At 36.7% G+C, this 18,450-nt stretch overlaps 1 protein-coding gene across 1 annotated transcript; it reads right to left on the reverse strand.

Annotated features, from left to right (window-relative positions):
* Nucleotides 1–1,834: 1,834 nt before the first annotated feature.
* On the reverse strand, nucleotides 1,835–17,870 carry LOC114142442 (calretinin-like). The gene is made up of 11 exons (XM_028013728.1): nucleotides 17,642–17,870; nucleotides 12,823–12,899; nucleotides 11,220–11,309; nucleotides 11,034–11,114; nucleotides 10,056–10,112; nucleotides 8,513–8,590; nucleotides 8,007–8,062; nucleotides 7,879–7,918; nucleotides 4,541–4,594; nucleotides 2,479–2,550; nucleotides 1,835–2,351 (listed from the first exon to the last, which is right to left on the reverse strand). Exons 1-11 carry the CDS (start codon nucleotides 17,733–17,735, stop codon nucleotides 2,235–2,237), a joined length of 816 nt encoding a protein of 271 aa, XP_027869529.1. The 5' UTR covers nucleotides 17,736–17,870; the 3' UTR covers nucleotides 1,835–2,234.
* Between the last annotated feature and the right edge of the window lie 580 nt (nucleotides 17,871–18,450).

Genomic DNA, 18,450 nt, shown 5'->3' on the forward strand with positions numbered 1-18,450 from the left:
AGATTATAAAACTAATTTTAATATCAGACATAAGTATAGTCTGAGAATAGATGTAAAATTAAGTTTCCAATCATGATTTTATCCAATAACAGAGAAAATCTATGTCTGGTAATCGATTTTGTCTTACGATCTGAAACATGTAAATTTAACAACCAAAAAAAAAAAAAAAGTAAAAACAGATATCTAAAACTTTTTTTCTGTTTCTTATCTTTATTTAGCAATAAACACACTGACAAAATATATGCTCTAAATGCTGTATGAAACGAAGATGCAGAATTGTTTTTGTTTAATTTTTAATGTCTGATGTAGCTGCAAGAGAAGAAAGCTCACACTGAGCATCGTAGAGTCTAGGTGGTTTATCACACTGTGGAGGCTGGAAGTCCATGAAACACTTTTCTCAAACTCAGTGGACGACAACGGCGTCTGCTGGCAAACCAACAGAGTGGCAGAAAGAGGCTCATCCCTGGCTTACATGTGGCTCTGCATCTGTCCACAGAAGATATGGATTAATCCAGCAGAAAGAAGAGAAAGGAACCAGGAGGCATTGCTGTGTCAAAACTGGTTCATTCTCACCTTAGAACTGCATATATTGTGATTTTATTTTATTTTATTTTTGCTAAAAAAAACTTCCAAAAAAAGATGACAGTTTCTTACTGGACCAGTACTACCTCTCAACAACTGTCATCTGAAGCTATATAATAAAAAACAGGTTCAATTCACTCAAAGGAAATAAAAGTAATCAATTTAACCCAAGCATAATGCAATGTAGCCAGGTTTAGTTGATTATTAAATGTCAGTAAGTGATCTGATGTCCAACTCAGCTGACCAGCAGATTTCACAAAATCTTAACTTTGCATCAAACCATTTTTCAGTGACATTTTTAATGATTCTTGTCATCTTTTTTCCACCATTTCAATCAGGGCAGAGGTCCAAATAGTTTTACAAAACCAAAAACAAGTGAGAATATTTTTGCTTTGAATTAACTTTATTTTTTAGTAACCTTTATTTTCTGCTGCAGAACAAGGTCATAGCGTTTGATTTAAGGGGGAGAGAAGCAATTTCCACTGCATTGTGCAGAAAGTAAAGTCATCTGCTTCCCTCTCTCCGCTGCTCTGAGTGGGACTGATGTGTGTGAAGGAATCAGAGCAGATATAACTCTCTTTTCCCTTGTTGTCAGCAGTTAACAGCTTGCTCTACTGCTACTCTTTCACTGTGTGTCCTTCTGTACTTCAGTGAGGCCATTTACCGTCTACATATTTTTGGATATATAGCTTGTGTGCGCGTGGATGCAGTAATGGCGTGAGAAAAGTACGTTTAATTAAATATGTGCTGATGATTAATTGATAGACGCTACATGGTTTCCATCACATATGAGGGATAAAATCAGAAGAAAAACAGCAGATTTAAAATAAAATCTGGCCTACATTAGATTCAGTTTATATTAAGGACGTCTTGGCATTCGAAGACGGATGAGTCTTTTTCTGATTTGTTTTCCGAGATATAAAGTGGAAAACTGGTTGTATTTCTTCATGCTGTGTTACGGCAGGCCATTTTGTGTGAAAGGCAGTGTGAACCGATCACCCAGCTCCTTCTTTGCCCACTTTCTCTCAAAATGGTCCGGAAAGAGTCGCCGAGTTCCTCTGAGACTCTATAAAAAATGGATCAGCACAAGCTCCCTCTTCAACACACTTTCTCTCTGCAGGAGATTAGAAAGAGAGGGAGCACTTAGAGGGAAACACTCTCTTCCTGGTGATCTGTAGTGGAGATGTAATCTTTACACTCGACACAGAGGTGAGTGTTTTACAGCACCAGACAAACCTTTCACTGCAGCAGCTTCTGGATTTATGTTACATTTATTTATTCTCTCATTTGTATATTTCTGTAGAACAGTACCAGCCTCATGAAATAAAACAAGAACATTATAACAAAATAACCTGAAAAACAAAACAATGAGATGCCGCAGAACAGAGTTCCTTCTCTATAACTACAGGGAACATATGTGATTAAGTTAAAAATACAAATGCATAATACACAAGATTCTTCACTTGCCATTTAAATCTCAATAAACAGCTTTACTTTGATGAAGAAAAGAAAGTCAGCGGGTATTTTCTGTGCTTTCAGGCGTTCTGTTTCTGGTCACACATGCACCAGGCTACATTGAGAGGTAGGAAGGAGGAAGCAGTGCAGGAAGACAGGAGGGTCCCAGGCAGGCAGGAGGCAGGCAGGCAGGCAGGTCACAGCGTGGAGTCCCGGCACAGGACAATCTCCATCTCAGTGCGGTACAGTTTCCCTCCGTCAGCCAGAGCCATGATGCTCTTTTTGTAGTCCACCAGCCCGGTTGAGTCCAAGTCCTGCCAGAAACACAGAGACACAACCAGAGAGAATCACACTGTCTGAGGCTGAAGCTCCATCTCCCTGCTATATCTGGCCTTCAGAAGAGGGATGGACGTGTCAATCAATAGGTGAAGTATTCATTACCATTTTGTTCTTGTCACAGAGGTCCTTCAGCAGAGCATCCAGCTCCTGCTCATCAATGTAGCCATTACCGTCCTGATCAGAGAGAGAAGAGGACATCATCAAAAAAAGACGTTCCTTTCAGCTTCACATATATAAAATCATCCCAAACCCGCTGCTGTCATGTGGATTTTAGCCTAACGAGGAACACGGAACATGTACAAATATGGACCTTATGTATGGAGAGTGAAAAGTGCCAAATTACCAGAGTTTACAGAGTTTGTAGTAAACAAATTACAGCAATTTACAGAGTTATTTTCACACTCCCAAAGAAAGTATTGACCCAGAGTCATATCAAACTTTAAAGAAGTAGTCTTGACTTCCTGTCTGATTTCTGATGGCTGAGTTTACCGCCTGTCCTGACGCCTGCAGCCACATGTTCACTTTTCTGATAATTATCACCAGAATTGGAAGAAATTATCCTTTTATTTGCCATTTGTGCACTAAATACAAATTCTATTTTTATAATGAAAAATTTCAGTTGCAGGAATATCCTATTCCTTACCCAACGCATCTCATTGAGACCTGATCTGTACATGGAAAATTACTTTAATGTAGCAAATAACGTCCAGCCACTGAAGTTTGGGGCATTAACACTAATGTCAGTTTGGTATCATAACTTATTTTATCACGCTGTGATAAACAGTTGTAGCAGTTGCAGTCATCCGCTGTGTTTACAAACAAATAATCCCTCAATATATAGCTCTCATACAACGTCGCTCTAACTGCCAGCTGTCTTGATAGGCGGTTGCTATGGAGTTGCTATGACAACAAAAGCCAAACCACAAGCTTAGGACTCGCTATCGCCTCTTTTATAACTTATGAATAATTTAATTGAGGCATGTTTAAGTGATCATATATTAAATATATTACTTCTGTATTTATTTCTAGTTTTAAAAAATTAATGTTGCATTTAAATATTTACTTCATAAGTTATTTATGTATTGTGACTCGGCACTCTTCACCCTCAATACTCTTGGTGACATGACAAGTCTGATATTTTTAGCAGGGAATGTCAGAGATAACATTTGTTTTAAATTTGATTTATTGAGTAGTTAATGTTAAAATGTTACCACCATCTATTAAAGGAATAATTATATACTCAGTTATTACTAATTCAAATATTCTTTCTAGATTTTATGTTTTATTTTTCTAGGCAATTACTAATTCATTTAAGTAGTAGTAAATATGAATTTACCCAATTGTCTATTTCATTATATTTAAGGATTTTAAGTCGTGTGGATTATCATTAAGCCTGTCACAATAAGCAATTAATCAATTAAAATTAGCTCAATAATTTTCATTTTGATGAACATTTTTTGAAAGGGAATTTTGTTTAGAGAGTTCATAATCTATTTTATCATAATTTTGATTGTGTGTGGTTTTTATTTCCTCTTAACTTGTTGTTTTTGGTTGTTGTGTTTTATTTTGGATATTTAAAATCTCTTCCAGTTGCAGCATGAAGTGTTCTGTACAAAATTAAAGATCATTGAAGTAGCATTGATATGCATTATTATATTAACTGAAAATGGATTCAAGACAACAATACTATCAATAATCGCAATAATTTCTGCCAGAGACAATTTATTGTGACATGCCTAATTATTATATATATAAACTTTAGTGATTTACTTGTTTTTTAATTGGAATTTAAACTCATAGATAATTGCTAAAACTGAACATCTATTCAATCTATATGAAAGAATGCCTTAGTCTTTGAAATAGGTGAAATATGCCACTTTATAACACAAAATGTGCATAAATCAACTTTAGAAATGTGAAAATAAGACTGATAGCGATGTACTGTCATCAAATATACATTAGACAGACTGAAATTAAGTTCTCTGGAGAATAAATCCATATGGCCTGATCGTTTGTGTTTCCACAACCCCCATCATGCAGCAACAAGCAGAGAGTGGACAGATGTCCATCGTAAACATGTCTGGTCAGCGATCAGCCTCCACGATCAACAAAAAGTACTGATTTTATTATCGTCCGTATTTATGTTCAGAAACACGTTTTTCACCTTGTCATAGAAAGTGAAGAGAGAGTCAAACTCCTTAACGGTGAGTCTGATGCCCTGTAATGTCACACAAAGACAGAGAAGACAGAATAATTAGAAACCAATGCATATTTCTCGAGAGCGGTAAAAGCCCCAGATCTACCACAGATATTAATCCGTGCAGATTATGATAACTGGGACTAGAGTTGAGTTAATCCTCATCAGACTGACTAATCCTCTGTCAAGAGAAATTGTTGATCTGCTCTCACAGTCCAGTACATTTAATGGGAACAAACAAGATGGTTGAAGAATCCAAATTCAAAGACACAAATGTGTTGGAGGTGCTCAGCTTAAGCTATTTCTCCCAGTAATGCTTGATTAAAGGCTATATGGCCAGAGAAATTACACAAGAAAAAAGTGAAAGTAAGTAGAAGCTCTGCTGCTCACATAAAAACCTAAACTGTGCATTTATCAGTTTTACAGAATGATCAGAGTTTTAAAAAATAAGGAAGCAGGATTGACAAAATCAGGAATCCCAATTAACTCTGGAGGTAAACTTCATATTTATTATTAGAATATGAGCCATTTCTTTATTTTCAGTGATACGTTTACACTAATGTCATTGCAAGCAGATGATGTTCACCAGAAAATATTTATTTGTGTTACTTTTACCAGGAGCTGACAGCTACAAGCTGGTTTCTGCTTCCCAAAATAAAATTAGATTCAAAATATCCAGGTCTTCCACCATTTTTACAATTTTCTATTCCTTTCCAGGATTAGCAGACTAATGTCTCAGCAATATCTGGAGAAACTCATCCATGCGTTTATTTGTAGTCGCACTGATTACTGCACCAATGTCTTCACATGTCTGCCTAAAAAACAAAAATCAATCCTCCAGCTGAAGCTGATCCAGAACGCTGCTGCTCGCATTCTGACTAAAACCAGGAAGTTAGAGCACATCACACCAGTTTTAAAGTGCCTACACTGGCTCCCTGTAGTACTTTGAAATGCCTTGTTGCTGACATGTGACATACAAATAAAATTTGATTGATTGATTTTCTTTGGTCTCAGAGAGAAAACCTCCACAAATAGGCAACCAGGACGATCCTGATCGACGTCAACATTTTACTTTCAACATAGAGCAGCTTCCTGACAGACAGAGCTCCACCTGCACTAAATAACACCAGGTGTCAAACAAGTTGCATGCTTGTGGTCCTTGGGATGATAATCTCCATTACTGTAATCTAAAAGATTAGTCTACATCAGTGAAGTGCATTCAGGGAAGCCAGTTCCTCACCAATCACTGGTTTACACCCATAAAAACTCACTGCCTCCATTTCGATAATTATTTGGCTCTGCATGCAGTGTTTAGGGCCAGCTACTCTAAGCAGTTTAAATCAGACTAGCATGCAGCAAGGAGGGCTGAAGTTTAAACTCTTATTTCAGAAACACGGCAGATAAAATCACAAAGTCAAAGCCAGCGGATTACTGAGTTCTACATTCGCAACATGAAAGCTTGACGGTGGTTTTCCACTTTGTGTCTCCACCTGGTTTAATCTCCAGTGGCCACTGTGAAGCAGGATTTGTGCCATGCATGAAATGCTGAGGTTGGACAAAATGTGCATGCAGCGTGGCCAAACAAACTGGCTGCGGCTTACTTAACCGGAACAACTGAAGACTGACATGGTGGCAGTAAAAGACTGAGATTTAAAAAGCATACGGCTTTTTTCTGTGTTGTGTTTCCTTGACTTTTGCAATTTATTCTCTACTTACCTTTGGGATGACTGCATGTATTTTAAACAATTTTCCTCAACTCATTTTCTGACTCATTAATCAGGTTTTACTGCTGCCAGTGTGGAGGCAGTTGCCAAAAAGCACTACACTTTAATCTATTTGTGTCTATAGTGTGATGTGCCTTTGGCAAGACTCAAAAAGTAAAGCAATGCCAATCTAAAAATGTGGGATCTTAAGAAGATGAGTAAAAATAACAAGAAAAAAAAATAAAGCTGAAGCCAAAATGGACAGAAATAATCCAAAACGTGAATAAAGGCCTTCTGCATCCGGCTAATAATTAAACATCTATGATTAAGGATTGTGGAGTTGTGCGCTAGACTGTTTTTATGACTTTTAGTTTAAAGGTAAACAAAAGAGACAAAAAGAAAAGCCAGCTAAAAGACATTGACTTTAAAAAAAAACTATCTTAAAGAAAATGAAATCTTCTTTTCAATGATACAGGAAAAAAAAAACATTATAATTGCGAATCCTTGAAGGAATGAACATTGTACTTTTCAATTTCTTTCCATCACAAACTTTAATATTTTTAATTGGGATTTTATGAGACCAACCAATGATGACAAAACTGAAATGTGAAAGAAAAAAAAAAATTTTTTCAAAATGTTTATAAGTAAAAATCTGAAAAGTGTGGCCTGCATTTGTTTTGTCCTTGGGTCAATACTGTCCCTATATTTAGGATTCTGGGCTGGACTTCGACTAGGCCAGTACTCTGCAACCTTCACAAACCACAGAACCGTTTTTTGCTCTCAATCCAGCTAAATAAAACTTCAGCGATGCAAATGTTACATAAGCTTTTACAAGTACCCACTGTAGAATATTTGTTTCATATAAAATAATTTATATTTTCAGGTTAAAAAATAAATAAAAGTCAAACTTGTAAAAAAAAAAAAAAAAGAGGAATGATGCATTTTCTATTATGTTGATATTTGTGGAAAATGATCTAAACCATAAAAACACAGAGTTTTCATCCTGCTGAAAAGAATGGATCTAAAAAAAAAGACTGTTGTGAAAATTGGATGCAATTATTAATAAAATACTGCTAAACCTGTTATTATATTTATTTATTAACATTAGTTGGTTCTGTAAATTTTTTAGCCAGTCACTAAGAGCCTTCAGATTACAAAGTCGTAGTCTTTACCATTTTAATGCATGAATGTATTTTGATTTAAAATACATTTAAATCAAATGTATTTAAAGCAGGAGGGCTGCTTGATTACAGTTTCTGTCCTGCTGGAAGATTAACAATATAATGAGATCAAATTACACGTTTATCTCCGTTTACCAGTTAGCTGACCTCTGAAGGACTGAATTTAATTTAGGGGTATCAGAGTAAAAGATGACTAAATCCATATACACAACACACTTTTCAGAATTTTATTTGTAAAAACATTTGAAACCATTTGCTTACTCATAAAATCCCAATAAATTATATCGATGTTTGTGGCTGTAATATAACTAGACGTGAAAAAGTTCAAAGGTTTTAAATAAACACTCTTGCGATGGACTGTATTTTAAAGAGAAAGTACTTGAAAGTTGATGTTTTTTGTTTTTTGACGGCGTAATCTCACCTGAAATTTGAGCAGGAAGTTCTCCTGGACCGGCAGAAGCCTGTGGTGAAAAACATAAACCCGCCAGTGTTGATCTGAAGAGCAACTTTCAGAAAGAAGAGCAAATAAAATCGAGAAGTGACGCTCACCTCGCCATCTCAGAGAGGCCCAGCTTACCGTCACCATTCAGGTCAAACATCCTTAGCTACAGAAAAATAAAATTAAAAGGGAATTCATCAGAGGAAGTTTAGGGGAAATGTTGCAAACATTTATCATTTGTCCACTGAAGCGGTCGGGTGTGCTCAGCTCACAGATGGCCGACTGACCCTGGTGGCAAAGAAAGCAACGTCTCCGCAGTGCAGGTGCGCCATGTGCAGCAAATGTGATTAATATTTAAGTCTCCACATAATGCTTCATTATGCATATGACCAGCAGTTAGCTGTAACTTATGAATATGGCATCATCAATGGGCAAAAGGTCAAGATCTTAAAAAATGTATTTTCAGACTTCAACTTGTGTGGCTGAATCTGAAGCTTTGAGGTTTATCAGAACACGGCAGCATGATTGATATGTGTTTATGATTTTTATATGTATATATATATATTGTATTTTGAGAGGCCGGTAATGCTGGTTATTTAAACATTTTATCTCTCACGATTGTCTGTGTGTACTCGTTGAGCTTCTTGTCATCATAGTCTCTGTTGGCCTTCTTCAGCAGGTCCGACAGGAAACCCTGAGATGAGAAAGAAACCAACGATGACAGGACTTTAAATGTTTTCATCCGACTGCAATCATGGTGGAAATCAGAGGAAATGAAATGTAGAAAGTACTCTTTATTTTCAAAAGTAGAGGAGTGTGAAATATCTATTAGCATTTACACCAACAGCATGACAATCGAATACACATGCAACAAGATGAGAACCCATCACTGCCATGAATTTTCTGGATAAATCTGTCCATATCTACAGAACTTTGAGTTTAGTTAATCAGTTTTTCTTGTATATTTGTTCATTAGTAGCTTTTTGCATTTTGATTATCTTCTGTGGTTGATCAGATTTATTATGCTTCGATGATCCTGATTCTTTTATCGTGTATTTATTCTGTGTTTAAAAGTAATTTTTCCTCAGTTTTGCTCCTCACACAGCTGCAGTGCATCCATTTAATTACTGTCACCTGTTTCAGGCTCTACTAATCATTCTCACTGCATTTACTGCCCAAATCTGAGTCACTTAAATCCAATTTTCTCTGTACTCATTTATACATAATTTTAGATCCATGTGCATGCTTGTTATTTATTTATCTATTTATTTATTTATTTATATTCAGTCATACTGAATAACTTCAATCACTTTTAGGTGTATATACAGCTCTGGAAAAAAATTAAGAGACCACTTAAAATGATCAGTTTCTCTGATTTTACCTTTTTATATTTATATGTTTGAGCAAAATGAACTTTGTTCTTTTATTCTACGTCTCCGATATGCCAAGCACAAATGTAGTATTTATTTGCAGAATATGAGAAATGGGTAAAAAAACAAAAAAATATGCAATGCTTTCAGACCTCAAATAATGCAAAGAAAACAAATTTATATTCCTTTAGAAACAATGATACTAATGTTTTAACTCAGGAAGAGTTAAAAATCAATATTTGGTGGAAAAACCAGGAGGTTTTCAGTGCAGTGGGCTCTAGTTTTTACCAGAGTTGTATATATTTTATAAACTTTTATCTCTTATGGTTATATTTGTATTATTAATATTCAACACCTTAGATGCAGCAGCTTGTCAGGGAATAAACAATTTTCCCTTGGGGATCAATATGCTGAGTTTTATTCTAAACTCAGCATAATTAATCATTCTATGTTGCGTTCCCTCCATAGTTTGCTTTGCAATTCAATATTATTTTACTTTTGTAAACCACATGAAAACATTTCTACTTGTCTGCCTTTAAATCAATAAGACTTAACCACAATGGCCTCTATGTACATTCACTGCACAAGACTCCACTGCTGAACAAAGCATGTTTTTAAGATTCGCGACAGAAGATTTGGACAAGCCTGCCAAAGCCAGCACTAATATTCTGAACTCTTTGCTGTCATTGCAAAATATACTTTAAAATATCCTGAGGACATTTAGTGTTTTTTTTATCTAACAAATGCACAAAGTGCTCCAAATGCTGTATTAGAAGCTTGTTGTGTTACCTTGAGCTCATTGGACTCGATGTATCCGCTACGATCAGTGTCATATCTCCGCCAAGCCTGCAGGAGAAGATTTCATGTTTTTAGAGAACATCTCAGTAACAACTAAAAAAACATAAACATCTATTCAAACTGGAGTACAGCCAAACACACGTATTGCCTGACTTTGTGTTAATATAGAATTTGTCAAAAGATGGATACCTAAAACGCTTGCAGCACTCTCTGACTCCCTCCCCTCCACGAAAAGCTGCAGAACATCCATAATGTATGGCTTTTCTGAGAATAGCTTTAATACACGGAACAGCCTGAACATCCCACCATAAAATCCTCCTAAAAGGAAATAAGTGAAGTGTGTATATGTGTGTGTTTTTTTTGTGGCGTGCATGTTCAGTCACAGCGCAGCTTATGTTTGATGGCTCTCCGTTTTCCCTCAGATTACTTTAGCATCAAACAACAGCTGAGGAAAAAAAGCAAAGTCGGCAAAAAATGCTGCATTTTCATCAGCGTCAACGCTGAAATACTTATTTTGAATTAAGCAAAAATAATACTTTTAGATGTTTTCTTCAAGCCGAGGGTTTTAAACATTAAACATTTGTGAATGTTTGACCCAGAAAACAAGCGTCCAGATGAATGTTGCGGCAGTCCTTCCTGAAATGCCACAACATTAAAACAGACGCCCCAACTTGGCACGGAAACTGAAGGAAACATGAGGCAGCTGAACGTGCGTCCCACAGGACAGACTGTCAAGGCGAAGCTCGCTGGAGGCGCTTGTGAGGAAATTTCACAGTTCAGTAAGGTTTATCAGATATTCAGTGAACAAACTCAGAAAACAGAAGACCTCAACTGAGAACAAACATGGCTAATTCTTACAGTCACTGAACATGAAAAGGTTGACTGAGCACATCTACTGTAAGGAGTTACGTAGGAACAGTTTTCAACATTCAAGGCGAGGGACACGGATGTGAAAATGTACCAACTTACATCCATGAATTCAGCACTGGATCTCACAAACTCTCTGAAACAGATCAGGAAGTTTTCCTCCGTCGGCAGAATCTGGACCAGCTGCACAAGAACAAATTGATGCGTTTACGTAAAAAGCTACTGTTTGCTGGGCGGATAAAAAGACTTGCTAAGAAAAAAAAACAGGAGTAAATAATCTGGTCTCACCTCAGACATCTCAATTCTACCATCAGAGTTCTTGTCAAAATTTGCCATGAACTCCTTCAACTTCTCCTTGAACAAAGCGTGTGAGGGATCCTGCAATGACATGAAAACGTTTTTCAGTTTGCTCATATTTTGGCTTTGCATGAATAAAGCCAAACTTCAGCACTAATAACAATAAATGTATGCATCTTAAATAAAAATTTCCTTGCATTGTACAAAAAAAATCTTTCCCTTTTTTTGCTGTTTGACATTAATCAGATGAAACTTCTTCTGTTGTAGATCAGTTAGGCTTATCAAAATTATTTATATTTGCTAAATACCAGAATAATGAGGGGGGGATTTTTTTTTTTTAGACATTTTTATTCATTTCATTAGGGAGAACACTGAAAACACTAAGATTATTATCTCTTTAAACCATTTGATGAGGCCATTGCTATATTTTATTTCCATCCATTTTCTGTACATCCTCGTCCCTAGTGGAGTCGGAGTTATATTTTCTTTGTGATATTATAAATCAAAAATACAAGTGTTAGAAATGGGTGCATAACAAAGGCAAAAATATAAAAGAAAAGAGGGAAAAATAGAAAAAGAGTCCAGTGTAGTACTTGGGTATTTGTAGTGTTTGTATAGAGGAAAAAATAAGATAATGTTAAAATAACATTACTACTATTAAAAAACAAATAAATAAATAATAAAACAATAACAACATTAGTGATAGTAAACTGAAGCTGTCTGTCTTCAGTTTACACTAAGATTACTATCTCTTCAAACAAGTTGATGTTGCTACTGTTGAGCAGCTAATTAACATGTTTTGTTGTGAAATGTGGCCATCAGCCCAGGAACCAAAGCCCTGTGAAAATGCTGACTGAAGCTGGTAAAACAGCCTCTGTACAAACACAAGCTATAAAGCCAATCAGACAGGAAGAGGCCATTTCTCCAAAACAAACATATAAAATCAAATTAATGTTTACAGTTCACATAGGGGCAAAAACCTTAATTTTCAGAGCTATGTCCTGTGTGATGAAACTAAAATTGAAGTATTTGGCATTAACAAGCATTGTTACATTTAGAGAAGAAGAGAGACGTTCAGAAATTTGAGTGTGAAATCGTAACTGTGAAGTAGGTAGCTGTATTATGTTGCTAGAGAGACTGGTGCGCTTTATAAAAATTAAATAATTGAAGCAACTTACTTAAAGCTGGGGGACAAGTATGTCTATACAATGACTCTAAGCATAACACAAAGACATTCAGGAGCAACAACATCCATGTTTTGAGTGGCCCTTATCTCAGCCCCATAAAGAATTTGTCTGCAGAGATGAAAAGTTTATACAAGCGAAAACACAATTTCAGTCAGGAAAAATGGGTCAAAATTACAACAAAATATTGAGAGAAGCTTCAAGAAGAACTATTGAAACTATCTGACCCAAACTACACAATTTAAAATGCAATAAACAAGAAACTTCTGACATGAAGCAGAGTTTAAAAAGTACATTTTCATTCTGGTTAGCAAATAAAAATAATTGATGCAATAGGTGTGACATTGACACTACATTAGTTTCACCTGCAGAGTGTTAGCAGGATTATGACAGATGAGAAAAACACCCACCACACCGGCTCCTCGCCTCGCAGTCTCCAGCTCTGTGAAGAAGCCCTCCAGCTCCTTCCCCTCTATGTAGCCGTTTCCTTCAGAGCACCAGAGGAGCGAAATTAGTTTGGCACAACTGACGTCACGATGCTTTTAAGTCACTTTAAGCTTTGTTGACCGTTCAGAAGTTTGATTAAAGTTTAATAACCACTGAGGGTCTTTAAGTTTTGAAGCAGTTGCCAAACCTTGAGAACTGGTCCAGCTTCAAGCCCTCTGTGATTAAACAGAAATAATCAGTTTATAAACTAATTTGGAGTACACTCCTAGTTAAAGCTGTGTTTAAGTCATTATTTCTGACATTTGATTAGTTTGGACGCCCAAGTAATGCCTAAAGTGAATCCCAGAGCTCCACAATTGCAGAAAAAAAAAGATTACCATACATCTAAACAATCTTCAATTATTTAAAATTGAGTTTTGTTAACTGATCGAATGGATAAAATATTCTAATTTACATATCCATATCCAGTTGTAAAGTGGATTTATCCGTAAGTGAGCTCCAGCTGGGACAAACAAACTCCACCAGAGTGAAGTGGCATTGGAGTGTAAGCAGAATAATGAGCATCTTCTTGCCTAAAAGGGCAATCAGACTGATGCTTACTGGAGCGTCCTGTCCCTCACTCTGCATTGCACCACTTACAATGGCCACATTTTAGAAAATCATTTAGTTTGTCTTGAGGTCACAGGTTATACAGGACGTTCTGTGGTCATTTTTAATCATTAGAGCGAGTCCCACCTGTCACCAGTCTAAACACGGGAAAGGGGTTTTAGTGCAATTCAATATTTAACAGGAGACGTAGATAAACTGTTGTCCCAGTTCAAAGGAAATCATAAACATACTGAACTAAATGCAGGGACGTGTCCCATGACTTATTCATCTTTTAATCTCTTATCCACTCGTTTCTTTTTTTATCGTTTCTACCCCCTTCCTCCCAGCTCTGTTTGCGCGGTACATCTGATTGGTGCCACCGGCTGTGCGCATGTGAACTGGTGTTTCAGACAAACCAGAGCGGAAACAAAAAAAAAAAAAAAACAGCACAGAAAACATAACAAAGATGAACCAGCATTTATATATACTGCTGGTTTTTAATTCAGTATCATGTTTTTCATGTCATTATTCATTCATCCAACTAGAAATTTATCAACAACAACAAAGAGGACACTGAGAAATATTTTCTAAATCAAGAACTTACTTAAAAAACAGAATTACTGCATAACAGTATTTTTACTTTTTTAGTTATTTCTGTGTTAACCTGCTAATATCTGTTGTGTAAATGGCAAATGGCCATTTACACAGCCATTCGCCTGTGTAAATGGCTGCAAATAATTGTGCAATCATACAGCTTTACATCTTTGAAAAGCAGAAGTGGTGCCTCCTATGCGACCAACAAGAATGCAGCTAGCAGTTTCTGGATGTCAGGTCAACAACAACACTTTTGTCTTTTCCAGCAGCCATTGTACAATATATAGAGTAGAAAAAAACAGCTGATTAAATGTGATGGAACTCTGCTTGGGTTGCTAGGTGACAGGCGGGGCTTTGCTGGGGTTGCTAGGTAACGGTGCAGTCCCCATTGATGGGAATTAATCAAGAGGTTTTTGAAACAGGTCATATTCCAAAAAATCATTAACTTATTGATGCAAATAGAAGCATAAAAATGTGCAAAAAGGGAATTTTGCAGACTATTAGATTCTGTTTATCCCAAAATAAATGAACACATTTGATTTGTGTTTGGTTGTACTTCTATACGTTTGAAAAAGAACTAATTATCTGTGATAAATCTGATAAAGCGTGTTTATCCAGAATCCCAGAGAAATGGCTGTGTTCTCAGTTCATTGGTGGTTAGTGCCAGAGTTTAGCTGGGATCTAACTCTCAGCTGTCACATGGAGCGCACCACTGCACACTGAGCAGATGAAGTCCCTTTCCTCTCCATAACATTTTCAAACCCGGCTCAACTTCTGATTGCTCAACGGCACCGCGGGACCATGTCAGCTGTCCAGCACATAATAACAGAAAATGACATGAAGGCTCATGTGGCAGACTGAGTGTTTCATTGCCGCATGAAATAATGCTGCAGGATTTGTTTCAGCCGCTAAGACGCAACTCATTTGTGAGATTAAAATATGTTTCAGATTTTGAGAGATTCGCTTTAAAGGTCAGGTATCGCTTTGAACTTCTTTTCTTTTATTCATTCACTGACATACCCTTTAAATTCCCACAGTGTAAACATCGGTGAATTTATGCCGAATGCTCTGGTGTTTATCTATCAGAGCATTCATTAACTATGAACAAAATGTCTCCAAATAAGCGGGTTGAATTCCTGTTCAGGTTTTAACATCATGGAAGAACACAGCTGTAAGTTTTCTCAGGACAGTTCCATTAAGATCTGATTATCCAAGGAGGTCAGATACACCATGGTTAACCAGTGGAGGAAGCCATAAATCCATAAATTCATCCGTCATCCATCAATCCATTCATCTGTCCATCCATCCATCCATCCATCCATCAGACCAACCAACCATAAATTTATCCATCCATGAAATAAAATTACATCAGACTTATATAGAGGGGTTAGTAGGACACTCAAAGATGTAGTCATTTCAATTCACACACTGATGATAGCAACCTAGTGGATAGTAGCCACAGACATCCATCCATCCATCCAACCAAACATCCATCTATCCATCCATCAGTCCATCCTTCCATCCATCGATCCATCTATCCAACAATCCATTATACCAAACATCCATCCATCACCCATCCAACCAACCATCCATCTATCCATCCATCAGTCCATCCTTACATCCATCCATACATCCATCATCCCGAATGTCTGTCCATCCATCCATTCATAAGACCACCCAAAACTAACTCCATCCTTCATCCATTCCTCTATCCATCCATCTATCCATCCATCATTTTGCCCATCCATCCATCCATCCATAAACCCATCCAACCAAAAATCTATCAATTCATGGCATCCATCCATCCATCCATCCATCCATCCATCCATCTGTTAAGCCTGGCTTTTGTTATAATGTCTAGCCAATTAAAAATAAATATTTCTGCTTTTAAACTGTAAGTAATGGACTGGGAACTTACTGATATTAGCATAAAAAATGTTCAGTAATCCTGACTGTTGTCAGTCCTTTTCTTAAAATTTGCACAATGGTCGAGACAAACCAGTAGGAATACTGGGATAAACCAGAACATAAGCAGTTCTTTATGGTGCCAATGTGGAATATGTACTTCAATGCCATCAGGCCATGTCATTTGATGAGAAAATCTTTTGAGCTTATATGGACCAGTTTGAAAAGGGCTTAACGGTAAAGGTCACGGGATCTTCTCAATGGCATCCAGAATAATCCTTACTGAAGTTGCTACATGGAAATCGGTTAAGCTGGAATGACTCACAGAGGCAGAGAGAAACAATGGTGGAGCTCTGCAGTCACTCAGGTGAATAAATACGCTGCATGTAGTCAGGAAAGAACAAACGCATCACTTTGTATGAGAATTTCTCATTTTGCATTTAGATTTTTGGTTGAATTTCTGAATCAAGTCCACTGATTTGATGGTTTGGCTGCTGTGGTCGTTATTGTCATAATCAGGGAGGCTTTCAGAACCATGTCAGTGGGACACACAGTCGTAGTTTCCAACACAAAACTAAGACAGAACAACAGGGTTTTGATTCAGGTATGTTGTAAATTACATCTGTAAAAAGAGAAAACCTTAATCCTCACTTGGACTTCATAAAATAAACCTGATAGGTCGTAAATTGACGTTTTCAACATAAATTAGCTGATTTGATATGTTAGAATATGCTTTTTCAGACCTAGAGAAATCTAGTGCACATTTAAAAAAAATAAATAAATACCTCTACCGATTTATGACTAACTAGTTAATATGTCACTTTGGTATTACTAGAGCCAGGAGTGAAGGCAGAAAATCAAAGCCAGACACCAAGACAAAACATAAAGCATGTAAATAAATAAAGCTACATTATCAATAAATATATAAATCTATCCCTGTCTCCTCCTCTAAGAACGCACGCACAAAAAAATTATGCATATATTTATTTTTCTCTGTTCATAAAGGCTTGAATAAATTGAATAAATTGTTCTTGTGTTTGTGAATTTAATACAGCAAAACCAAAACTGCATCTTTGTACTGTTGACTCATAAATAGTGATCTTCCACTGTAAATTAAAAGCAAGTGGCTTTCCTTGTTCGCATAATAAGTACTATTATTATTAAAAGTACAATCCAGTTAACATACACCAGTTCATATCCAGTAAGCTCCTAGGTTCAAAAAGATTCAGTCATAGATTTTTAAAAAAAAGCTGTTTCACTCTTATGTCCTCCAACGTCTCTGCCTCTATTTTTCGCTTTCTCTCCTCCTCCTGCATCCCTTTCTCTCCCTCCTTTCTTTCCATCTTTCAGCATTTGTCCAACCCTTCTGCGAGCCCCTCCATCATCTTTATTCCACTTTCCATTTTTCTTGCACCTTCGGGGTTTTTTTTTACTTGCACTTTATTATCTTTTAAACTTTGAAATAAATGCAGTAACAAAGTTACCAAACGAGAACCTCATAAAAAATGAATACGTTGCATGATTTGCAATAGATTCACATTTATGCTACATAGCATCAACTTCAAACTCATTCTGTTTTTTAATCTACTAGTAATGTTGCCGTTAAAGACTGTAATTTAACAATTCACTATGTAAAACAATACGAATCAAATATGTCCTAATTGCTCTAACTGATTAGCAGCTGCCTTCACTGACCGTCTGTGTCAAAATGTTTCCAGATGTCGATGAACTGCGCCGCGGTGAGCTCGGCCAGGTGCAGGTGGGGCAGCTGCTCCGCCTGAGTTGCCATCTCTGCGGGTTCTCCCTCCTTTGGGTTGGTCTGTGGTACTTGGAAGTAAACTTTTCCCGGTGCAGAGCTCCTCAGATCTGTGAGCGGCTCCTCCTCAGCCCGAGCTTTTTAAACCACCCGCCGGCGTAGCGCTTCTCCTGCCCGCCACACGGGGGCGCAGCAGCCAAGACTGCGAGGGAGAGGACAGCAGGCAGCTGGCAAAATGCGCTCATATTGCGTTGTTTTGATACGTCAACCTATCATGGCGCTCCTTTTAAAAACAAAATTAGATTAAGGATTTTAATCTGCAGTGGATACGGAAGAGGATTAGGGCCACTGAAAAAAAAAAATTATGGCCCAGAAAAAAAAAAAAAAATCGCTGAATTTTCATGTAAAAAAAAAAAAAAAAAAATTCAGTGTCCCGAAAAAAAAAAAAAAAAAATTCAGTCCCGAAAAAAAAAAAAAAAAAATTTCAGTGTCCAAAAAAAAAAATAAAAAAATTTTCAGTGTCCCGAAAAAAAAAAAAAAAAAAAATTCTGTGTCCCAGAAAAAAGAAAAAAAAAAAAAAAATTCAGAAACCACAATTCTGACTTTTTGCTAATAAAATGTTACTTTACCCAATACTTTCCTGGTATGGTTTTCAATATGTTGATTAAGCTCATTTTCCATTTGAGCAGGTCTAAAAGCTATAGTCTAAATGCATTAAAAGACAGTTATCCCTGATAATTACTAAAAA

Source organism: Xiphophorus couchianus, chromosome 4 (genome assembly GCF_001444195.1).
Source record: "Xiphophorus couchianus chromosome 4, X_couchianus-1.0, whole genome shotgun sequence".
NCBI classification, from domain to species: domain Eukaryota; kingdom Metazoa; phylum Chordata; class Actinopteri; order Cyprinodontiformes; family Poeciliidae; genus Xiphophorus; species Xiphophorus couchianus.